Source organism: Rhamphochromis longiceps, linkage group LG22 (assembly GCF_057381845.1).
Source record: "Rhamphochromis longiceps isolate RC_006_pf linkage group LG22, R_longiceps_female_GT1.1, whole genome shotgun sequence".
Lineage (NCBI taxonomy): Eukaryota > Metazoa > Chordata > Actinopteri > Cichliformes > Cichlidae > Rhamphochromis > Rhamphochromis longiceps.
This window is the reverse complement of record NC_140577.1, coordinates 24737658-24762433: the sequence shown is the minus strand read 5'-3', so window position 1 is coordinate 24762433 and position 24776 is coordinate 24737658. Positions and strand designations below refer to the sequence as shown.

Here is a 24776-nt window from a genome sequence, read left to right as displayed (position 1 = left end):
CACAACTCTGTTGCTTGTGAAGCTCGCACACAAGAATTTCACTCGCATGTGCTGTACCAATGTACCTGCACATGTGATGTGACAATAAAAGTGATTTGATTTGAAAGACCCCGGCCTGATGTTGGAATTGAGCTCAGGACCTTCTTGCTGTGCGGCAACGGTGCTAACCACCGTGCCGTGTTAAACTACGAGTGGCCAAATCCAGTCTGGCACATTCTTAAAAAGAAGGAATGCACAAAACGCCTGAAAACCACAGAAGACAAAGTGACAATGATGATGATTTCAATTCAGAATTCTTTGAGCATTTTGTCTACATTTCATCTGTCGCAGGAGCTGTGACCCCCTTCTCTCCTCTGTACATGATGTACGTTGTATAGCTGAAAGCGAGCCACAAACCTACAAACTCAATATGTTATAGGCAATATAAAATATGCAAAAAACAATGTGGGAACGTTTCTTCTGTCTTAAATTATTTTATTCACTGGCCTTATACATTAAATATTGAGATAACTTTCCATTCTAGTAATATTTAAATATATTATATTGTGATAGAGGGTGACCACATTTGAATATGGAGGGGGGGGGGGGGGGGGGGGGCAGGGAGTGTCTCCTGTCAAATATGATTGTTTTATCACCGACAACAAAATATAGAAGGTACACAAGCAGAGACAAAGTGTGATAACAAGTGTTCTTTTTTTATTTTGCTTTGAACCAGTGACGGCATGCAACACAGAGCCCCCTGAGCCCACATTATTATAAACAGCTACATTTACTGTGAGGACAGGACAGGGATGGGTCTGAATTCTGGGGTTCAGAGGTTTGGAGAAACTTTCTTTCATCACAGCTGAGCTGTCCTTTCAGGAACATCATCTGTAAGCTCATCGCAGGGAACAAGCAGGACTCTCCATCTTCACCAGCAGCTCCCTCAGAGGACTTCATGATAGTGACCTTTGCTCTGTGTAATGTTAGAAGCTCAGAGGCTCTGGACTTTTACACAATGATGTTATATTCAGTCCTGTATCACTTTATATATTTCAACGTGAAATGATCCTCTCTGGTTAGTCTTGTATGAATTGCATGAGTCTCAATTACTTTATAGCTGCTAACACAACATTAGCAACATTAACACAGTGTTAAATAATTTCAGATTAAAGTTTCTAGTTTATCATACAAATGAAGATCTTTTATCTGTCATCAGACAGATTAGTGTTGTCAGAGAAAATCTCATGCAGCTTCATGCAGCTTCATACAGCTGACTACATTCAGTGTTAAAAACAGTCTGAGATCTTTGCTGCAAAAGAACATTTCCAAATAAGAAACCAAATTTACATCATCATTACTCAATTTTGGGGGTTTTCTCTTAAAATAACTTGAGGCAATGGTTTCTTTGATTTGGAACCTTCAAACCATAAAATTATTTCTTTTACTGATGATGATGATTACTATTTTAAAACATGTAATCAATACATAAAATTAAGAATTTTTTCCATCTCATGTCTCAGCATGAGCCTATTTTAGCTTGTTAGCTCAGAGAGTTCAAAAAGCAATCCTGGGAAGAAGGTTTTACTGACAACTTTAAGAGGGAGCTATAGTATCTTACAAAGTAGCTTTGTGAGTGCTTACATTGTAATGAATTGTTATTAAAACTACATAATGATTTTTACAGTATGCTTAAAAAATGTTTAATACACCAAAGTCCACTAAGCCCACATCACCCCTTTTATGTTGACGTGAAGAAATATAATGCAAATTGGCCCCTAAAGTTACTTTTTTTGTTAGGGAGGATTTGTTTGTTGTTGAGTGCAATGTTTTCACTAAAAGAGTTTTCACTAGCAGTCAAAAACTAATGTGTGTACTTATGTCTGCATTTTTATTCTGTTAAATACAAACAAAATTATAGCAGAAGTGCTGCCACGCGTGTGGCCCGATAGAGAGTACCAGTTTGTTTATTTGGTTCAATGAAAGGCTTCAGGTAGTTAAGAGTGAGAAACTTCTGCAGTTATGTCTTGTTATACAATATTTAAAAAAATATTTTTGAAAATTTGAAAAGCAAACACTACACTACATTTTTGTAAATATTTGGCATTGTTTTCTTGTTTGTTTGTTTGGGGGTTGTACTACTTGAACACTAAAGTGTCCCTCAAACAAGGTGACAGCTCCAGCAGTGGCCCACAGCTCAGTTAAGTTTGAGATCCCTGCCTTAGAGAATAAGTATAGCTCGTATTATGGCCGCCACGCAGGTTCATCCGGGTCTCCTAAGGATGACCTTCCTAAGTATAAGTGACCACTGCAGTGCACCCTACGAAAAAGTCAAATGGATTCGTGACAATTGCAGTTACTTTCTCCAACCAGTAGGTGGCAATACGCGCTTTTTTAAAAGCTGGACAGCGACACACTTGTTAAGAGAAGTTCAAATGTGCTGTTGTGTTTTGCGTGACGCCGTGAATCTCAAGTTAAAGCCATGGCCAAGGACATGACTCTGCTGTGGGGAAGCGGCTCTCCTCCCTGTTGGAGGGTGCTGATCGCTCTGGAGGAGAAGAGCCTGCAAGGATACAACCAAAAATTGTTCTCCTTAGAAAAACTGGAGCACAAGTTCAAAGAAGTGTTAGATATAAATCCCAGGGGACAGGTAGGGTGAGCTATTTTGCAAACAAGCCCTTGTTACTAACACAACACTGACGAATATCCTTGAATCTGATCCTTTTGCATAATACATTGCACAATAACCTTGACGACATCACGGTCATTAATTAACATTGAAATATGGGTTGTTGCTCTGGCGGAAAAGATTCCGTTATTCAAGTAGACTTTTTTTTTTTTTTTTTTTTTTAAGACGCTCCAAGAGACGCCTTGCAGCACCTGATTGGACGAGCACTTATCGTGAGCTGACACGTAGTGAATATGGGTGTAGAGATAACTGAGCTCTTGTGTTTGCAGCTGGGTTTCAAACTTTTTCTTTCTTTTTTCTCACACTTGGTTATATAATAATGAATAAGAGCTTGGAGTTGAAGCGCCCTGCCCACAAGTACCATGATGATTTCCAGTACTGCCAAAGAACCAGTTTGAACTTGACGAGCAGGTTTAATCGAATGGCCAGACTGGCCCATTTTTAAAAATGTGTTACTGGGTTTAGTTTGTTTAGGGAACAGCGTTAAATAAAACACAGAAATGTGAGGTTTGGTGTCTGAATATGTGACACGTTGTGTGTAATCTCACTTGTTCTTGTAATTATTATTAAGGATTCCTGTTTGATCCAGCACAGCAGCTTATTGACTCTAACACACTTTTATAACTTGTCATTATTATGATTATTGTTATTCATTTCTTTATTTATTTTTCAGCTTCCCACTTTCAAACATGGAGACAATGTCATCAATGAATCTTATGCAGCCTGTTTTTACCTGGAGGTGAGAACGTCATTTTGACAAAATATTCACTCACACTGAATGCAACATCACAAAATGTGCCCCAGTTAAATGTGTGTCTTTTACTAATGTCTTGCAGAGCCAGTTTAAATCCCAGGGAACCAAACTGATCCCAGATGGCCCAGCAGAACAAGCTCTGATGTACCAGTGCATGTTTGAGGGTCTCACATTCTACGAGAAACTCAGTAAGTGTTATTATTCCTCTGAGCCTCGTCTCTCAGGAAATTTCAAGGAAAAAAATTAAGTTATTACACAGAAAACCTTTGGATCAACTTCCAAAATAATGCCTCTTTGGATAACTTATGTTTTAAAATGGAAAGATTCTCACATCATGTGAACCTGCTAACAGATGAATGTGCCATCTTTTAATGTTTTGTTTTTTAGACGTTGTTATCTACTACACCTTCAACTGGTTTGTCCCTGAAGGTGAGAGACATGAATCGGCTCTGAAGAGAAACAAAGAAGCTCTGGTCAGTGAACTCAGACTCTGGGAGTTACCTGCAGAAGGTATGTGCATGAACACACAAACTCAGACAGACTCGGCCTGCTTTGATTTGTTCCAACTGTATTTTCTTTTTCCAAGCTGGGCTCAGGCTCTTACCTGGCAGGACCGTCTTTCACGCTAGCAGACGTGGTCGTTTTTCCAACAGTTGGCACACTCTTCAGGTTTGGGTAAGCACGCAGAGGCTGTTTGCATTTCCACGTGGTCTCATCAGTAAAATGAAAGATGATCTGTAGACATGGGACTTGAAAGTCTTCTTAATTCTGATTCGTAGGTTGTCTCCAGAGCGTTATCCTAAACTGGGAGAGTACTACAATCTGCTGAAGGAGAGACCCAGTGTCAAAGCCAGCTGGCCTCCTCATTGGTTGGAGAACCCCAAGAGGCTAGATACACTGAAAGACATCTGATATTCATCCATAGATGATGCTGCATAATGACAGAGCGGCTCTTGTTTTTTTGCTTGCAGCTTTTGGTAACTCATACGTATTCCGTTTTTTCTGACAGCAGTTTAACTTCACCGCAGAAGTCATGACTTTGCATCTTTTTCTATCCTGTCAATAAAAAACCTTCCAAGAAACAAAAACATTCACTAGTTTTGTGGAGTTATTTCTTTTTTATTAGGATTTTCACATTTAAAACAATGTAACTCTTGTGCTTCCATACAAGTTACCATGTATCTTAAAAAGAAGGAGAGAACAAAAAGCCTAAAAAACAGCACATTATGTCATCAAAAGGTTCAGTGAATCTGGAGAAAGCTCTGTGTGCGAGCACCCAGACCAAAAATCATTATAGGATGTTTTGCCTCAAGCGGCAATGCATTAAAAACTGGCATGATTCTGTCATGGAAATCACTGCGTGGGCCCAGGATCACTTCCAGAAATCACTGCTTCTTTTTACACCTCCTGGCTTTATTGTTGCTGCTTTCAGAGAATAGACTGAAGCTTGTTTCTAGTTTTAAAATGTACTGTAATATTGGAAGTAGGAAAGAGTGGCAAAATAAATTATCACCTTAAATAATTTAAATGATTTTTTTCATTAACAGCTGTCGATTTATTGTGAATCTATGAACTTCTATAAAAAACTGTAGCGCATATTTGAAGCCGTTTTGGTGTGTCTGCTTCTCTTTTCACATCTCGGGCATCACAGATATAGGAAACTGCTGACTGATCCGTTCTCAGGCATTGCACTCTTACTGTCAGTACTCTTTGTGTAGTGCAAAGCTTTCTCTGTTTTTCTGAAATGAACAAAAGTCTTAAGATGCTTATGGAACACAATGTTGAGCCGGACAGCCTGACTTCTTCTGTCAGTTTCTTTCTATTAGCTCCCTGCATTCACCCACGTGCAGCATGTTTACACCTCGATGTAAACAGCAAGAATTAAAACATGGAAAATGTTGAATATTTTCAGTTCTGAGAAACAAGCACTAATGTACCGATGCATGACGGAAGGTCTCACCCTTACGGGAAACACTGTATGCTAGACTTGCACAAATTCAAGCAGAAGCAATGAAGACAGTCACACATTCATGCTGGGAGTTCCTCACACTTAATGTAATATCACAGCAGCTTTTGTTACCCTAATAGACAATCTGTGATCTAACCATGTTCAGGTTACTTCAATAGTAACCCATGTAGTTATCCAGTTTCATCCTCCCAGTCACACCACAGTAAAGGAATTCTGCTACGTGACTAGAACTGGCTTTTCCTGTTCAACAGTTGATCAAATCCATTGTGCTACCATTTCTTTAGGCTGATAGTTCAGTAGTGCACCATTTGCATGATTTTGCATTTTAACAAAAGTTAGTCGTATAGTAGCTATCCAGGCTCATCCCCTCAGTCATACAATAGTACAGGAAAGCATGTGTTGTCATGACTTTGCATAAATCACATAGTTCAGTGTTACGCAATCTTGCATTTTGATCCAATAAAAAATAAATAAATAAACATGACGTGCTAAAGAAGACTTGTGCAAAAGTTCTTATTATGGAGAAAATTTTAATTATAATGTCAAACCCATTAAAAACATGAAAATAATACTTTGCAGGAGTGTGTTGGAGGAAAACCACGTGCTTTTGTTGTGGTAGATTATCATCTGGAAGCCACAACAGACCTAGAGTAGTGGAGAGTGATTGCGTTTTTTTCCACTGCCACACTGATTCTGGAACTGCTCAGGTGGACATTTACTCTGAGTTTTGTGAGGAAGCATCACAGAGAAACTGGGGTTGCTTTTACATAGGTGGCATCAGAGACATGCATTGGACAGTTTCCATGTACATGACATGCTAAGTCATCGTGAGTTTTCAACAGATATTAAGAGATGATCACGTGAGTTGTGAATGTTATCTGCCCCCCCGTATAACCTTTATCAGTTGTAATCATCCAGCGATATCACCAGTGGATGTGCAACGTGAAAACAGCAGGTTGTTAAAATGTAAACCATGATCAAGGACTATTTTGAGAGGTATCAGGAACTTCAAATAAAACAACTCGAGGGCTCTATAAACCTGAAATTAGCCACCAATGTGCACAGTGAAACACTCACTAAACTTTTGTGTTATATTTTACAGGTTTTGTCACTTTAAAAAAATACCGTTTATATAGTCATGTGAAAAAAAAGTCTTCTATGCAGTCCTATGAAAAACTAAGTTCAAACTTTCTGCTTCCATAGAAACTGAGAGGATAAGTCACAGCCAAGTGTTGGTAATTAAATGTTTAATTATATTTTTGAGCACCACTATAAAAAGGAAGGTTTTGGCAGTGTGCTGGTCACACACTGTGTTAACACAACGCCACAATCTTCTTAGCAGTGGACATCCCAGTAATTTCATCCCTAGGTCAGACTGGAAATGCTCAGAGAGACTGCAACAAAACACAAGACTTCGGGAACAGTGTCCTTTAAACAGACAAGACCAAATTGTACAGTCGATGTAATGCACAACGCCACATGTAGCAAAATCCAAATGCAGCATATTAGCACAAATACCTCACACCAGCTGTACAGCTCGGTTGAGGAGGATTTGTTTTGTACCCACAGGACCTCAGCTAGCATGTTAAATGTTGAGTCAACCATGAACTCCTCTGGATCCCAAAGTCCTCTAGGGTGAAATGAATCCATCTGTCCAACAGCTAAAGCCTGGCTGAATCTGGTTCAAGCAACAAGATGACGAGACAGCAAATCTATAACAGAAAAAGAAAAAACTTAATGTGTTGCAGAGTCCCAGTCAGAAACTTGGATTCAACCTTGAAATGCTGTCGCAGGCCTTTTAAAACAAAGCTGTCCATGAATGAATGCTTGAAAACCACAATGAACTGAAGCAACGTTGTAAAGAGGGAGCCACAATGTCTCCATGGCGACTCATAATGCACAGATGTAGTTAATAGTTAATCAGCAGTGCTGTTACTAAGGGGGCTGCTCGTGTTTGATCTGTCTTGTGTTGAGGCACCGATCTTTTTACGTAACAATAAAATGGGAAGGGCTGTAGCTTGCTATAAATCTGTCTGTGCTCCTCTAGCTGCTGTCTTCATTTCATCATCCCTCCACAACTTCACTCTCAGTTGTAAGAATTCCCTCTGAAACCATGGCTAAGGCAATGACTCTGCTGTGGGGGGCCGGATCGCCTCCCTGTTGGAGGGTGATGATCGCTCTGGAGGAGAAGAACCTGCAGGGCTACAACCAAAAACTGCTGTCCTTCGATAAAATGGAGCACAAGTCCAAAGAAGTGTTAGATATAAATCCCAGGGGACAGGTAGGGCCTTAAGAAAATTACACCTTAGCTAATGTACCATACAATATTATCATTAAGTCTAATGCTTAAAAACACTTTGCATAATAACCTCAACAACCTCATCCTCATCAACATGATATATGTATTGTTGCTCTACTAGCTAAGTAAAGCTGGTTACACAACATTATTCAGCCCGCCCATCTTAGTTTTTTTTAAGTTTTAGAAAGGCAGCTGTGAAAGTTGACCTTTGGCCAATGGTGGGCTGTGTCCCAAGAGCAGCTGTTTCAGTTCAGTGCCCTTCTGTCAACACTGATTGTTGGTATATTACAAAATCTTATCCAATGTAGATCTTAACATACTGGCCTGTTCACCTGATTTCTCCTTGGGCATAACGGATTAAAAGTTGCTCAGCACACGCGGGTTAGCACCAAGAACCTGGAGTGTAGTTAAAGCTGTCAAAGTCACGAGGATTTTTGTTTTTTACAACAGGGTCAAATACTTTGTGAAGCTAAAGGTTAGCAAGACGTTATTAGCATGACAGTACTGTATATTGACCTGTTCTGCAGATTGGAGGGGTGACACGCCTGCTACAGCTTTAGCAGCTAACTTAGGCAAAAACAAACTACAATATGTTATATGTTGCACTTTGTGATGCACTACAACATGTAATCATAGCAATCTGCTACTGGCGGCTCTCAGTGCAATTAACATAGCAAACTTCGGGTATCCAAGTGATTCAAATGGCAGCTTTGATAGTTTGTCTTGCTCACGTTCTAATTTTTTTTCCACAGCTTCCAACATTCAAACATGGAAACACTATTGTGAACGACTCCTATGCAGTCTGTTTTTACCTGGAGGTGAGGATTCTAATTCATTAAGAATTATACTGACCCTAAAACTAAATTCAACATCACAAACAGTAACAAGCTCATATGTGTGCGCGTTTTTTTCTTTCCTCAATGGCAGAGCCAGTTTAAGTCCCAAGGAAACAAACTGATCCCGGACAGCCAAGAAGAACAAGCTCTGATGTACCAACGCATGTTTGAGGGTCTCACATTCTACGAGAAACTCAGTAAGACGAAAACTTTGCCTACACAGTTTTACAGTTGACTTAGCAGTAGCAGCTTGAGGAGATATGGGTGAACTTTGAGGAAGCAGTCTCTTCCCTTCAGAGCCTGCCAAACTTACTAGACTGGTGTTCCATCACGTTAGATGATGATGGAGATAAGTAACTGAAATAAGTCCAGACCCAAAACAAAACATTTTAGACAGTTTATGAGCAGTGGATTTTGTATGTATTTGAAAGCCATTTATATCCTAGCTCTTACAGGTTTATGAATGTGTTTTATGATTGCAGCTCAGACAGATACAAAGGTCGCAGTCCACTTAAAAATCTTAAACATTAGCAATAAAATCTTAACGTCAATTCCAAAATGGACAGGGAACCAATGAAGGGACGTGTTCATGATTTCCAATACCAGTGAAAAGATGAACTGCTGTATTCTTGACTTACAGCAGGTGGCACAGAGATAGTTATTCTGTACCAAAGTAGAAAGTCGTCCAGGTGGGAAGTGATAAAAGGGTTTTCCAGGCCCTTTTGAGGAAGTCCGGACTTTATCTTGGCAATGACTCTGAGTTGATAAAAGAAATGGTACAATAGTAAATGGAGTGTTGCTTATATAACACTAACAAAGCACAGAGAGTGCTTTTTACTACAAGCCTCATTCATCACCCAGTCACACAAAAGCACTTTTTTCCTGTACCTAAATGCTTTTGTGCGCACATACAGATGCATCAGGTGGTCATCATCAGGATTTTGCTCGAGAAAACTGGAGTCTGGAGTAGTCAGGGGATAAAATTCAGTGACCTTCCAGTTGGTAGATGAATTGCTCTATCTCCTCAGCTACAGCTGCCCAATAAAATCAACATCAATATTGTAAAGAACAGTGAACTCAAAATCACAGTGTGGGCTCTTGGAGAGTGGGTAGTCTTTTACCAAAAATAGTGCTTGATAAAAATAGTGCTGCGATGCCTTTACAGTAAAAAATGTTTTTAGCATCATGTGATTGAGTTTTGTTTATTTTCAGATGCGGTTATCTACTACGACTGGTTTGTTCCTGAAGGTGAGAGACATGAATCGGCTCTGAATAGAAACAAAGAGGCTCTGACCACTGAACTCAAACTCTGGGAGGGTTACCTGCAGAAGGTATGTGAAGGCACACACACACAAACACACACACACAGAAACACAAGCTGACATCGCCTGCTTTGGTTTATTCAAACTGTGCTGTAATTTGCATTTCTTTTATCCAAGCTGGGCTCAGGCTCTCATGTGGCAGGACCGTCCTTCACACTGGCAGATGTGGTCATTTTTCCTACAGTTGCTTATCTTTTCAGATTTGGGTAAGAGTGGCAGAGAAGGAAATAGAAATGACAGCTGCTTCTCCTTCATGTTTCATCAGTATAATAAGTGATGATCTGTAGTCACTGAACTTTATATTCTATATTCTACCTTCTGCTCTGATCTGTAGGCTGTCTGCAAAGCGTTATCCTAAACTGGGAGAGTATTACAATCTGCTGAAGGATAGACCCAGTGTCAAAGCCAGCTGGCCTCCTCATTGGTTGGAGAACCCTGAGGGACAAGACACACTGAAAGACATCTGACATTCATGCAGACGTGAATGAATGTCACATAATAATATTGCAGCTTTTGTTTGTGTGTATATCGAACAACAGTTTCTGTTGACTGATACAAGTTCAGGTTCCATTAACAGCAGTTTTTTTTTGTTGTTTGTTTGTTTTTAATATGAGATGTCATGTAGCATCAACCAACAGTCAAAAAAATTAAATCTACACTTTTTTTTAACCTTTAATAAATTTATATCAGTGAACTGGAGTCAGAACATTTTTTGCTAAAGAAGAAAAGGACTAAGAACTAGTTTTCTGTACACAAAGGGAACTCCAATGCCTCATGCTTCAATTTGATATCATTTGCATGATTTTACATTGCTACGTTAAATTCACAGCCTCATGTATACCCACTGAGTGTACTGTATTTTGGCCATTGTCACTTCAGTTAAAAATAAACTTGTGTCAATCAGCATTGTTGACGTATTTCATTATGCTTGTGAACATGAACTCAGATCCTGCACATCTAGGCACCACTAAAACCCTTTTACGTGAGGGTTTTTTTGCAAAGCATGATCAGAAGCTGAGTGAGGTAATTTCAGGATGAACCCAGCCTTTTTAGTTTTATAAAGTTGGTCAACTTCTTATCAGGGAACTTGTATGAGAGGGACACAGTTAATGTCAGCTCACACAGGTTTTATTTCTCTTTTGCTTTGCAGCATTTTGTTTGCTTTTTTGTCGCACACCAACGTCATTTCACTCATTCTGACATCAGCAGTTTTGTTTTTCGCCTGGTGTCACGCAGAATAAAGTCTGTATACGATAGCCTTCCAGTCGTAACCACGGCATTTTCAAGTCTCCACACATTCATGCAGCATGTTTTAATACTATACTGTAGTGTACTATACTGTACACTAGTGCTTCTCCTATCACACCCAGCAGCAGCAGCAGCAGCAGCTGTGTTGCTTATAGCCTTTATTGTTCATTTAATCTCTTAATATTTTTTGATTTTCTTTGTAAAAAACAAAACAAAAAAAACCTCCCGTCTTCCTGTAGGAAGCAGTTTGTGACTGGTTATATGCTGCCAGCTCTGCCCCTTTCATGTGAACGTGCTGGAAAAAGCCTGGGCTGGATTACCAAGCTGGTAAACACTGCGTGTGACCGCTTATCCTGAATGCAGTTGTTATGGTTAAATGAAGCCAGATAAGGCCCAAGATATCACTACTATGCTAAACATGTTTCATAGTACGTGCCTCTGCTGTACCTGTTGAATTGAGTTGAGTCAGGTACTCAGTTCTTGGAGCTTCACCTGGTTTTGTACTTGCTTGGAAAGGTTAAAGTAACTATCATGGAGCTGCACAAACCTGCCCGAAAGCCTCTGCCGAGTAGGAGAGCGCATACACATGAATTTGAAATGTTCAGATGTACAGTCGATCAGAAAATACTTCCACCTAGTGACTTTGCCCTCTCTTTAGCCTCTCAGTTAACCTTTATTCATATAAGGTGGTACACTAAGGAGTTCCTCTATTTTCAATGGGAGCCTTGTGTGACAAAGAAAACAAAAGAACGGATATAAAATTCCACTAATGGACAAGTAATGCGTGTGGCATGCAACCAGGTTGCCAGGTTATCAGTGGACCTGATAAAAACATCAGAAACAAACTGTTGCTGTAGTCAGCAAAAAATGCTTACATCATGCCAACTAAGCAAAATGAAAACACTGAAAGTAATGCACAAACACAATATATGTGTATGTATGTATCAGTCAAAGGCAAGAAGAAAAACGTGCTTCTTATTCTGACATGTATGGGGAAATCTTGCAGAAGTTTATCCCACAGCAAGCTCTTCTTTGAAAAACAGCCCAAGATAACAGAGACAGCGATCGCAGCAAACATGCAGTTCTCTTCACCGCTGTTCATGCAGAAGTCCATGCTGCCAAGTGCACACTAACATGAGAAAGAAGCACAAAAGAAGAAAATAAAAACAGAAGCAGGGATTTGGTGAAGCTAGAAATGTGGATGTCAAATGAAAGAATGCATTAAAATCAGGGGTATCAGACAGAGAGACGTGAAAACTGTGCCAGTGTTGCGTAAGTGCCTGCGTGTGAAGTTGTAAATACACGACTGCTGAGTCACTGTGAGTTTCAAAATATCAGCAACAACACTGCAAGAATCTATAAAGCACGAACAAGGATGATAACAGTTTTTAACATACGTATAACAGATGGATGTCAACTATAGCTGTGATTGTTGACATGCAACCGTAATAATAAAGCCCACAGGAATAAAGTTGGGTTCTGATAAACCCCACAGAGACTTTCACTTTCACTTTAGTTTCTACACCTGATTTTAACGTTATAAACATTATTATTCACTGAAATTCAGAATATTGGTGCGGTTTTGCAATAGCTGTGAATACAACAATCTTTATCAAACAAAATGTTTCAAACTGTGCTGCTACAAAAATGTTCCGACAGCAGCATGTCAGGTAAAATGCAGGTGCGTGATCTCGCTCAAAAAATAATTCACACCCCGCTATCTGTGAGAAATCTCTTGTCAGAGCATCAAAATGGGACGGGACTTAAAGCCACCAATCCGGATGTTGAGGGCTGGAGTTTTGCTATATAATGAGGCTCTTTACCTGCTCTAGCTTCAGTCTTCTCATCTTTAACCTCCCTTTAACTTCAGCTCCCAGGTTAACCTCTGAAACCATGGCCAAGGACATGACTCTGTGGTGGGGCTCCGGCTCTCCCCCCTGCTGGAGGGTGCTGATTGCTCTGGAGGAGAAGAACCTGCAGGGATACAACCAAAAACTGCTCTCCTTCGAGAAAGGAGAGCACAAGTCGAAGGAAGTCATGGATGTAAACCCCAGGGGACAGGTAGGCTTGCATCACATTCATACCTTTAAACTGCACTCAAACCCCCACCTCCTGAAGTACTTTATATTCACTGTGCAATTACAAATAATAATGCCTAATTTTGAAGTATATATTAATAACATTCATTCTACTTTATCTTAAAGCTTCCTGCCTTCAAATTTGGGGAAATAGTGATCAATGAGTCGTACGGTGCATGCTTCTTCCTGGAGGTGAGAACCTTACTTAAAATTTCATGTCACTGAGGAGTTGTTAAGTTGGAGGGCGACTGGTGATTGCATGCTCTGCAATGCTTTGTATAAGCAGACACCCTACACCGCAGGGTGCACTGCACCTCAGAACAGTTGCTCGTTTCATGTGTTTCCGTGTGCTTTCATGTGTTGTTTTCAGTCCAAGTTCAAGTCCCAGGGAACCAAGCTGATTCCTGACTGCGCCGGCTCTGACAACAATTGCGCTTTGATAGCTTTAATAATGCAGCGTGTGTTTGAGGGCAACACACTTCACCAGAAAATGGGTACGTTAACTCTGTCATGGCCTTCTGAACATACCTGTTGAGCTCGATATCCCTGTATGCTGATGTGGACACTGAAACCAGGGGATTTACAGAGTTTATAAAGAAAATCTTATAAAGTTCTTTCTGTATAACTTAGCTGTTGTTGTTGCCATTCAGAGATTTGCCTTTTGGGATTTTAAACAATGCTTGGCAACATCACGCACAAACCTGCAACCTTTAACCCGCTGAGACTTCATGTCTTCAGCAAACCTCCTCAGAGGCTTTGACATCAACTTTCACCGACGTGGTCCGAGGTGTTCAAAACACATGCAACACACAAAAGAGCTGTGCCTTCACTTAAGAGTGTTACATAATGCATTATTTCTCTGGGGAGTAACCCTCACAACATGCTGGGATGTTAATCTCTGCTCAAATTAGCCTTGCAAGTAAATTCCTGAGACAGTGTAGAAATGACACCAGAAAATCCCATGTAACCAAAATGAACATTTGCTTAACATGATCACTCATTTTTAAATAAGCTGCTATAGATGTTATTTGGGTACCTTTTTATAGTCTTCAGCCTGATGTTAGACAGTAATTGTCTGTTCTGATATTTTGCAGCGGATGTTTTTATGTACAACCGGAGGGTCCCGGAGAATGAGAGGCACGAATCTGCCTTTAAGAGACTCAAGGAGACGCTGACTACTGAGCTGCAGATGTGGGAGGGACACCTGAAGAAGGTATGATGCGCATGCACTCACAAGCACCCAGAGCACGACAGCTACAAAGCTGCAGAAACAGGCAATAACCCTAGCAGGAAGTTATAAGCTGTTGGATGTAATGGGTGCTACCGTGTAAAAGCACTTTGTCTATTTTCTTTTCTTTTTATCCCCTCGGTATTTTGACTCATTATAATGATTTAAAGGGGAAAAAAATGTCCAAAACATCTGTTCACAGAGATATCAATTGATGTTGAACATTTGATGTTTACGTTCCTGAAAACACCAACTCACAGTACAAGATTGTGCAGGAAGTCAGTGTAATGTTTATTTAACTAAGCAAGTCATTGGCAAAACCTTCCTATTTACAATAGTGGCCAGACTGCCTCAAGAGGAAATAGAGGCAAGTCAAAAAAACAAGTACCGAATGTTGACAGTTGGCCGATGCACAGTACTTGGATGATGACGAGCTGATTGTCTGAAGTCTTTTGTTGAGATTTGCTCAGCAGCTGCTGTTAAGGAGACAATATATGTAGAAGAATTAGTAAGCCAAGTTTCACCAACTATTTAAAAGATTTTTTTAGCTTCCATCCAAAATCTTTTTTTCTTTGTCTTCTTTTTTAAGACACCAGGCGGTTTCCTGGCAGGGGAGAACTTCTCCATGGCTGATGTGATTGTTTTTCCAAGTGTTGCTCTTCTCTTACGCATGGGGTAAGTAAGCTAAATTTGCAAAACTGACTTGTAGCTGCCTGGATTGAATAACAAACAGCAACAAACTCACACCAACTTTCGTCTTTCTTGCAGGCTAAGCGAGGATAAATACCCCAAACTGGCAGAATACTACAAAAAGCTGCAGGGCAGACCAAGCGTCAAAGCCACCTGGCCTCCTACTTGGAAGGAGACCCCAGGACAGGAACTTTTAAAAGATATCTGAGACTGAGAAACCCATCAGCTGGCGAGCACATTTTTCCTGTTGCATTTTTAATTTGTTACCCTGTGCTGCTCTGCAGTGGATATTTGAACATTTGTTACTGAACATGCCATCTTATTTCTGTTGTGCTGTGAGTAAAAGCAATAAAAACTAAGTTTTATTTTTGTTTGCTTCATTATTTTCAAGTTAAATTTCCACCAATAAAATTTGACCTTTGGCGTCAAACCTGGCCCGTCAATGTAAATTTAAAGTTTTGATGCTATTTTTAACGAGGTACCACTCACATTAGTGCTGCGTAGTCTTGACAGGAGAGATCACCAAACAGAAACTTTAAATTAAACTTTTTGCTTTGTTTTCTCTGAAAACATCGCACAATCATGTTTACGAAAACATTTCTATAATTATGCTGCCGTATCACAATCAGAGCAGTGGCAAAGCCATCAGATTTTTTGTTGGGGTGGCCAGGCCTTTGCTTACATTGCAGTGGTGCAGAAACTGCTTTTGCATTCATTTTGCAGTAGAAGTCATAGTAATTTCTTTTCTCACCCACTCTTTTGATATGAATGCATATTAATGCCTACATTTTAGGCATTCATGTGCAATAACACTATTATGCCTTCAGCTGATCAAAAAAAAATCAATAAAACCCTCTATTGATTGTTGAAGTTATTGTTACTAAAGCTACGATAATTTCAGTGGTGTTGTGCTGCTAAAATATAAACAGGCTTGCTTCAGCAGAAAAGCTTGAATAGCCTAACTTTATAGTAAAATTCCTTTTTATAGCATTTACAAGCTTAAACAAATAAAGCGCAATGAAAGGTCATCATATCAAAAGAGTCCTTTATCTATTGGGTGTGGTGCAACCACTTTTCTCTGCACAAAGGTAACTCAAATGGCCCGTGACAGCATGAGGTTGCATACATGAGGCACTTTGCATTAATCCTTTTTATGTCATTTGTGAATTTTCACTGCTATGTTAAATGCACATTCTCCTTATTAAGGATCAGTGAAAGCTCAGTTTGAAAATGCATTTGCAATATTATTTGGATGAGGTGTCCAAATCTGTCCACCAAGTTTGCTGTGATCACAGTTTAAAACCTCATAGGCCCATTTGGTTGTCTTTCGGTGGGGTGTGTTTTTTGGCTCAGCTGTTTGAAGAGGGAGAGAGCAGGTGATTCAGGCTGCAAGGCTATGGGATAGAGGCTGTGTGAGACACCTGTTACACATTGTCTAACCTGCCTCCATTATTTATTCAGTAGCACACCAGACGGAAGCGGGCTTACAATGAGAAGGAGAGCTGGCAGCAGTTTAAAACAGGCTGAATGGAGTATGGAGGTGACCAACAGGAACAAGGAGAGTACAAAGACCAAAAAGCACAATTGTTTCTGAGTGTGTGTGTTGGGAACCCACAACAATTCTGACTTGTTTGAAACATTGCTGCATGGTCCGTCTGAATATACGCTTGCTCAAAAAAGGAGTGTGTCATGCTACATCTGCAAAATGAAAATACTGAATTAATGGAAACACAGGAAAGCACATTTTCAAATTAAATTCTCGGCATATGCCTTTTCTTTCCTTTTAGGTGTAGAGAAATCCCGATGCAGCCTATTACTGTTGAAACTTGCATGTAATAATATTGCAGGGCTGCAGCTGTGTGTGTGTGTGTTACTTGGACAAAGGGACTTCAGTAAAAACCACGAGTTTTGCCTTTCCTCTAGCAATCATTCACTCAGGAAACAGTCCACTGAAACGGACCCAGAAGAGCAGAGATAGTGATCGCAGCAAATGTGTCCACTGTAGCTTATTTCACCGCTATGTGACATTGGCAATTGTTCAAGTGCACTTTGACAAGAATTCAAAGGCTTACAGAATGAAGCACAAAGCAACTAGTATTATATTGTGTATATTTTAGTGCTAGATGAAATTTGTATTTCAAGTACAAAGATACATAAAATAGTTGATATTAGACACATTCAGAACTAATGCGATTGATGGACGTGAGAGACGTGCCAGAATCGTGTGTGCATTGTGTGCATGTGTGAAAACAAAGTGCTAAGTCACCGTGAGTTTCAACAAATCAACAGCATTACTTGTAAGAATATATGAATGCATGAAGAACGATCTTTAAGGGTTTAACATATGCACATTAGATGGATACCAAGGTTGTGACTGTTGACATGCAACCGTATTAATGAAGCACACACAAGTAACGTGCAGGAATGATGACATCTGAACGAACTGCACGGGAGCACGGCAGCAAAGCGCCCAGTGTCACTTTACTCTGTGCACTTGATTTGATCTGAAGGTGAATTGTTTTGTTTGCATTTCCAAACGCTTTTCAACATAAAAATGACAGTTTTGCACACCTGTGAATACGAGCAGCTTTAGATTAAATCACAGTCAATAAATTTAACTGTGCTGCTGCAGAAATCTCTGACTTTCATTATCATGTCATATAAACTGTGGGGTTGTGATGTAAGAGGGTAAGAGATCTCTTGTCAGAAGACCAAAATGGGACGGTACCTAAATCCACCAATCCGGATGTGGAGGGCTGGAGTTTTGCTATAAAACGAGACTGTTTCAGTCGTTGTGGCTTCAGTCTTCTTATCTCTAACCTTCAGTAATTTCAGCTGCCATACTAAGCTGTTCACTCTGAAACCATGGCCAAGGACATGACTCTCTGGTGGGGCTCCGGCTCTCCTCCCTGCTGGCGGGTAATGATCGCTCTGGAGGAGAAGAAACTGCAGGGATACAACCAAAAACTGCTCTCCTTCGAGAAAGGAGAGCACAAATCAAAGGAAGTCATGGATGTAAACCCCAGGGGTCAGGTAGGCTTGCATCACAGGTTTCAATCTGGACTTTGAATGCTTGAACTTGAACCTATTCATATTTTTTCCACTTTGTCTTAAAGCTTCCTGCCTTCAAATTTGGGGACAAAATCATCAACGAGTCCTACGGTGCATGCTTCTTCCTGGAGGTGAGAACTCGAGCAAGGTACTGCCTTGTTGTCAAGGAGATAGGTTGTTGGAGGTCAAGTTGAGGGATTACTAGGTTTACCATGATTGTTTGGACATGCACCCTACACTGCAGAGTAAAAGAAACCAGAGCTTTTTGCTGCTCTTTATAACACTTACTGTTTTCCTGTCTCGACCAACAGTGTGAGTACATGTCCCAGGGAACCAAACTGATCCCTGTGAACTCCAGCGAGAAAGCCCTGGTGCTCCAGCGTACCTTTGAGGGTAACACGCTTCACCAGAAAATGGGTATGTTAGCTTAAATCTTCTCTCTGGTTTTGAACCACAAAGACATAACTGTTGAGTTCCTGCACTTTCACGTCCGATCCCCCAAATTACATTTAGTGAGGTTTTAGTGGGACATGCTCACTCTCTACATGACTTATCTGTTGTTGTTGCCATTAAAAGATCTGCCTTTTGGGATTTTGAGTCAATGATTGGCAACATCACGCACGAACCTGTCACCTTTAAACCACTGATACTTCATGCGTTCAGCAAACCTCCTCAGAGTTGGTTCCCCTGCTCTTCCCGAGGTCAGCGTTGTTCAAAAAACATGCCACCCAAAATAAGTTGTGTGTTCACATAATTAGGCTCTGGCATAATGCACTATTTCCTTGGGAGTAACCCTCACAACAGGATGTTAATCTCCGTTTATCAAAGCAAGCATTTACAGCCTACAGCCTGATGTTACACAGCAATGCACAGACATACCAAAAATACAAAATATGGAAGTGGATGCTGTGCAGTGTGTGGAAACTTTCTTTTTTCTCAAAGCTTTAAATCCTCAGACAGTGGATATATTCATGAAATGTCTGTTCTGATATTTTGCAGTGGATGTTTTTATGTACAACCGGAGGGTCCCGGAGAATGAGAGGCAGGAATCTGCCTTTAAGAGACTCAAGGAGACGCTGACTGGCGAGGTGCAGATGTGGGAGGGACACCTGCAGAAGGTATGTGAATGACCTGCACGGACTTTCACTCTACTGCTACAAGCATCCAGTGCACAAAACTTATACCTACATAGCTGTGTTGCTCTGGCTTTGTGCTCCAACTGCTTTGTAGTGGGAGAAACAGTCTGGGAATTTTTTTCTGAGGAAAGTTTATGTTTTGACACAAACATAATCTTTGCAGGAGGAGGTAAAATCACGTACTTTACACCCAAACAGCCTATTGCACTGTGTTACAGAGATGCAACTCTTTTCTTTAACCAGGCGAGTCACAGGAAAAACCTTCCTACAATCTGGCAGATTCTAAAGCCTCTTAAGAAAACTGGGTTAAGGTTAGAAAAACACCAAAAGTTAAAAAACAAAGCAGCAGGACATGTTTGGATGATATTTGGACAAAGCCAGGCAGACTATCTGTACCAAATTTAAACAGTCAATATATACGCTAACACTGTTTGTGTAAAAATCTTACCTAAAAATTTTACTTATGTTTAAATGTAAAGACACACTGTGGAATATTTAGAATCTGAGTTCTGCACTGTTTTCCCCTCACAGCGCTTTATTTTTTTTCTCTTAGACACCAGGTGGTTTCCTGGCGGGAAAGAGCTTTTCAATGGCTGATGTGATTGTTTATCCAACCGTTGCTCTTCTCTTCCGCATGGGGTAAGTAAGCTATTTTACTAAGGCTGACGTTTAGCTGCTTGGCAAGATGAATGAATGCAATAATAAACAGCAGTGAACTCACCCTGATTTTGATCTCTCCTGCAGGCTAAGTGAGAAACGTTACCCCAAACTGTCAGAATACCATAAAAATCTGAAGGACAGACACAGCATCAAAGCCACCTGGCCTCCACTTTGGAAGGACACCCCTGGACAGGACTTTTTGAAAGACATCTGAGATTGAGAGGCTCATCAGCTGACAAGCCAATCTTTTCTTGTTGTGTTTTTAATTTGTTACTATTCCTCGTATTTCAGTACAATATGATGAATATTTTTTTTAACATATACTTTTCAAAGACCTTTTTATATGTCCACTTAGGTGGACAACTGATGTGTATGGAGTGACACATCAGTGTCCAATGTAGTGGTTTATTTGCAAGTATACCATCAACACTAACACAAATACAAAAAAAAGCCTTTGAATTGCTGTCCACTGCAGTGACCACTATGTGTGAAAGGGTTAAATCCATCCTGCAGCTGTGCAGTTTTGACAGGAAAGGTCACTAAATCAAAACTTTAACGCTTTACTTGATTGTTGTCATTCTTCTCTTTGAAACTGAGCTTTCCTATCTAGGTAGCAACACTTGAGCAATCACTGTATGGATTTGTAAAGACATCAAAGTCACATTAAATGAAACACTGATCTGTTCTACAAAATCCAGGGGACAAAAAACAAACAAACAAAACACCAAAAAACAAAGATCTGATATATGTTGTGCTTCAAAAAAACAACCTGCTACCCACAGTCCAACTCACAAATTATAAAGATGTTCTACAAACACTAGAATTATATTCAGCATCACAAACAAGTGTGTGTGTGTGTGTGTGTGTGTGTGTGTGTGTGTGTGTGTGTGTGTGTGTGTGTGTGTGTGTGTGTGTGTGTGTTTATTTCTTTTTAGTGTGTGTTTATTTCTTTTTAATTCTTAATGGGATAGCTAGTTTAAGTCCCAGGAGAACAAATGTATCACAGGATTTGAAAGAGAAATGAAAAAGAAGCAGAGATTAAAACATAACATAGGAAACACAAACAAAGCATAGAGAGACAGAAAAAACAGAGACTACAGAAGGGAAGACAAAATGTATTGACAGAATTTTTGAGTTCCCAGTTGGAATTTTTATCTGGAACACCCCCTTAACCTGGATTTTTCATTTGGAAAGTTTGAGCAACTCCTCCACCAGGAGGTTAACAATCTATAATGCTGGCAGTGAATGTAAACAGCAGTAAAACTATAACTTGCTGAATAACCATATGCTGAGTCCACAGACGTGCTGCAGCGAAGCACAAACAACAAATGTTATGCTGTATTGCTTGTGATACCCAAATAGCTCTACCTGCCAAAGAAGCAAAAATAAATCCTGTTTTTCCTTCTTTTTCCAACTTTCCTACTGCAACCCACTAATGCATATACCTGACATCACTCCAGAGTTTCAACATCTGACTTCTGAAGTAATATAAATTTAGAGAGTTGAAAATAGCCATCTGTTAAAATATAATATTGAAAATAAAAAGAGAAAGAGAGTCAAGCCTAAAGGTTTTTTTTGTTACATTTGTATTTGGTAACCTGTCATTTAAACATTATTGTCGGATTATGGCAGTTTTAGGTATTAAAATGCTATTGAACTTTCGGGCGCCAGAGGGTGCATAGTGCGCTGTTGGTATTGAGTAGTGTTTTGGGGCACAGAAGAAGAGTAAAACTTCCTCTTATGAAGCTCAACTTGTGTACTGTTTCTACTCTTTATCACAGCATTATACGTTGCTGGCAAAGGAAACCAGTTGCCCCTCTGACCACCAACTTAGGGAGAAAACAAATTTGGGCGCTTGTCCGGTACTAGTGCCGTGGTAGTCAGGTGCTGATCAACTAAGAACCGTGGGATTCATGTCCCTATGCTTAACAGCACTACTATCCAGAGCGACAGACTTCAGCTATCCAGGCATGGCCACTTGGCACGACCTACAATGGGAGATCCAGCAACAGCTTAATCAGCTGACCAGTGGCTCCAACTCGGAATTGCTCCATAAACTTGCAATATCATGTCAAGAAGAAGAGGTGGAAAATCTTCCCCGTGATGACGTAACTGAGATGGAGCTCTTTGATTTTATATTTGACTTTCTGAGAAGTAAATGACTGAAGAGCCTCAAGGATCAGGGGATGTCTCGCCTGCTGATCGGGGGTAGGTGCATGGTAAATTGTTATCTAGATGGGGTCAAACTTTAGATGTTATTGGATAGTGGGACCCAGGCAAGCATAGTGGAGAATTTTTGGGTGCAGAAAGCCTTGCCAAATGTGACAATTAAGCCACTTGAAAGTGTACTCTCAGACCACCCACTCAAAGTTACTGTAACTCATTGGATAGCTGTTCCACTTGATGGGTGGATAGAAGTTCTTAATGAGATCACAAGTAGCAAATAAGCCTCAGTTGCTCTTTATGTTCCCAAGCTAGTAAGTCAACAAGGTGTGAGCAGCCCATTACTAGGCTTCAGTGTAATACAAGAGATAAATGCAGGGAACTGTGATCAAATAGATAACACCAACTTAGTGTATCTTCTTTCAGAGGCTTTGATAATTCAGAAGAGTGATGCTGAAGGTTTTGTCTGTGTGATCAACTCAAAGCCACCCCCGGAAGAGTCACTCCCAGTATTGAGAGTATTGGCTCTAAAATAGGGAAAATTCCAATCCAGAATTCCACAAGGCATGATGTTTTGGTTTTTTTTAACCTCCAAAAGCATTTACTGGGGAAATTGTTGAAAGTACACTTGTAAACATCCATCCAACTACACAGAGGCTCGCAGAACCACACAATGATACCCTTCTGTGCGCTACCCCAGTAAGTTCAACCAGTAATAGACACAGTAATGGGAAGAAATAATTGCAGGGCTGACAACGCAGAAGAAAAATGGCAACCAAATGTTGATTTAGATCACCTGCCTGAGCATGACCAGAGTAAGGTACAGCAAATTCTCTATGAGGAATCAGACATATTTGCTCACAATGATGGAGACACTGAATTGATCTCTTAGTACAGACCTTCCTAAAGTGTGGGGCCCGCCCCCTGGGGGGGGGGGGGGCGCAGAGCCATTGCAGGGGGTGCGCGGTATAAAAAGGGGGGAAAAAAACAAAACACTTGGACACTGCTAGCACGGGGCTCCCACACAAACGCAAAGCAGGAGATGAAGCATAGCTGAATATGTTTCCAAACCAACTTCATTCTAAGCCAAAGACTAGAAAATATGGTGAAGCATATCTGCCCTTTGGCTTCACCTGCATAAGTGCCGAGGTAGGTCTTCCCTGCAGAATTAGTTTTCCCTGTATCGGGAGCATGCGCTGGGCTCTTCAAATCACAGGCAAACAGCATCCCACATTCTTGATTTTTAGTTCACAAACACTTCTCATAATGACTAACTACTCCTGACATTTTGGAGATGTTAGCTCTTTATACAGTAAAGTTACAGTGGGATACAAATAATGTCAGGCTGATCCTGCCAAACAGTATCCCACAGTTGTTTATGTTTTTAAACCCATTTTGCACAGAGAGGCATTTTTGGAAAATGAATTGACAGCAATGTTGAATATTATTACACAGGAAAAAACACAACTACACCTAAAGTAATCACACTGTGACGCCTCTGTCTTTCTAAATGGACTGCGTGTATATATGTAAGCGTGTAAAACCTGAAGATAGTCAGATTAACAGTAACAGTATTTTGCCTCTATCTGCCATTCTGCAATTCATCTCATGTAAACAATAACGTGGCGCACAGCGTGACGTGAAAAAAGGCACATAAATTTCAAATCAAATCAAATCAAATCACTTTTATTGTCACATCACATGTGCAGGTACATTGGTACAGCACATGTGAGTGAAATTCTTGTGTGCGAGCTTCACAAGCAACAGAGTTGTGCAAAATACAATAATGTAAACAAGCAAAATACAAGAATGGCTACATCTGAAACTAATAAATATATGTACAATATATAATAGTATATGCATTTCTGGATGTGTATACTAAATATTTTTCTACGTGTGTGTGTGTGTGTGTGTGTGTGTGTGTACACATATTTTACAAATTAAATAGAGTAAACAATAAATAAAATATATAAAAATATACAGAGTTGAGACATGTGCAAAACAGTGGCATTACTGTACAGTATGGAGTGCATCATGTTAAAGTTCCAGTAGTGAAGCTGAGGTGTCTATGACGTGTTCAGCAGTCTGATGGCCTGATGGAAGAAGCTGTCTCTCAGTCTGCTGGTACGGGACCGGATGCTGCAGAACCTCCTTCCTGAGGGAAGTAGTCTGAACAGTTTATGGCTGGGGTGACTGGAGTCCTTGATGATCCTCCCCGCTTTCCTCAGGCACCGCTTCCTGTAGATGTCTTGGAGGGAGGGAAGCTCACCTCCAATTATCCGTTCAGAGCACCGCACTACTCGCTGGAGAGCTTTGCAGTTGTAGGCGGTGCTGTTGCCATACCAGGTGGTGATGCATCCAGTGAGGATGCTCTCAATGGTACAGTGATAGAAGGTCCTGAGGATGCGGGGGTTCATGCCAAATCTTTTCAGTCTCTTGAGAAAGCTGCTGCGCCTTCTTCACTGTTTTGTTTGTGTGTACTGACCACGTAAGATCCTCAGCCAGGTGTACACCAAGGAACCGGAAGCTGCTCACTCTCTCCACAGCAGCGCCGCTGATGGTGATGGGGGTGTGTACTTCTCTGCACCCCCGGAAGTCCACTATCAACTCCTTTGTCTTTGCGACGTTGAGGGTGAGATGGTTGTCTTGACACCAGTGGGTCAGGGCGCTGACC

At 40.5% G+C, this 24776-nt stretch overlaps 3 protein-coding genes and 1 pseudogene across 4 annotated transcripts; all 4 read left to right on the top strand.

Moving 5' to 3' along the window:
* Positions 1–2447: 2447 nt before the first annotated feature.
* Positions 2448–4495, top strand: LOC146644134 (glutathione S-transferase A-like; annotated as a pseudogene). Its single transcript, XR_014909236.1, has 6 exons — positions 2448–2629; positions 3342–3407; positions 3505–3610; positions 3810–3932; positions 4009–4097; positions 4202–4495. The product of XR_014909236.1 is annotated as a glutathione S-transferase A-like (transcript).
* Positions 4496–7391: 2896 nt separating this feature from the next.
* LOC146644133 (glutathione S-transferase A-like) lies at positions 7392–10748 on the top strand. The gene is made up of 6 exons (XM_085395303.1): positions 7392–7672; positions 8443–8508; positions 8618–8723; positions 9739–9857; positions 9966–10054; positions 10183–10748. The coding sequence occupies exons 1-6, from the start codon at positions 7505–7507 to the stop codon at positions 10313–10315; spliced, it is 681 nt and encodes a 226-aa protein (XP_085251429.1). The 5' UTR covers positions 7392–7504; the 3' UTR covers positions 10316–10748.
* Positions 10749–12931: 2183 nt separating this feature from the next.
* Positions 12932–15457, top strand: LOC146644132 (glutathione S-transferase A-like). The gene is made up of 6 exons (XM_085396082.1): positions 12932–13157; positions 13301–13366; positions 13545–13668; positions 14269–14387; positions 14992–15077; positions 15171–15457. Exons 1-6 carry the CDS (start codon positions 12990–12992, stop codon positions 15298–15300), a joined length of 693 nt encoding a protein of 230 aa, XP_085252208.1. The 5' UTR covers positions 12932–12989; the 3' UTR covers positions 15301–15457.
* A 2426-nt stretch (positions 15458–17883) lies between these two features.
* On the top strand, positions 17884–20822 carry LOC146644131 (glutathione S-transferase A-like). Its single transcript, XM_085395435.1, has 6 exons — positions 17884–18125; positions 18209–18274; positions 18455–18560; positions 19143–19261; positions 19833–19918; positions 20024–20822. The coding sequence occupies exons 1-6, from the start codon at positions 17958–17960 to the stop codon at positions 20151–20153; spliced, it is 675 nt and encodes a 224-aa protein (XP_085251561.1). The 5' UTR covers positions 17884–17957; the 3' UTR covers positions 20154–20822.
* Positions 20823–24776: the final 3954 nt, after the last annotated feature.

Bases quoted from the DNA above. Each gene is read 5' to 3' on its own strand.
- LOC146644133 (XM_085395303.1), top strand. From the start codon at position 7,505: ATGGCTAAGGCAATGACTCTGCTGTGGGGGGCCGGATCGCCTCCCTGT. The intron at 8,509-8,617 runs GTGAGGATTCTA...CCTCAATGGCAG, and splicing joins CAGTCTGTTTTTACCTGGAG to AGCCAGTTTAAGTCCCAAGG. The intron at 10,055-10,182 runs GTAAGAGTGGCA...TCTGATCTGTAG, and splicing joins GCTTATCTTTTCAGATTTGG to GCTGTCTGCAAAGCGTTATC.
- LOC146644132 (XM_085396082.1), top strand. From the start codon at position 12,990: ATGGCCAAGGACATGACTCTGTGGTGGGGCTCCGGCTCTCCCCCCTGC. The intron at 13,158-13,300 runs GTAGGCTTGCAT...TTTATCTTAAAG, and splicing joins ATGTAAACCCCAGGGGACAG to CTTCCTGCCTTCAAATTTGG. The intron at 15,078-15,170 runs GTAAGTAAGCTA...TCTTTCTTGCAG, and splicing joins GCTCTTCTCTTACGCATGGG to GCTAAGCGAGGATAAATACC.
- LOC146644131 (XM_085395435.1), top strand. From the start codon at position 17,958: ATGGCCAAGGACATGACTCTCTGGTGGGGCTCCGGCTCTCCTCCCTGC. The intron at 18,126-18,208 runs GTAGGCTTGCAT...TTTGTCTTAAAG, and splicing joins ATGTAAACCCCAGGGGTCAG to CTTCCTGCCTTCAAATTTGG. The intron at 19,919-20,023 runs GTAAGTAAGCTA...TCTCTCCTGCAG, and splicing joins GCTCTTCTCTTCCGCATGGG to GCTAAGTGAGAAACGTTACC.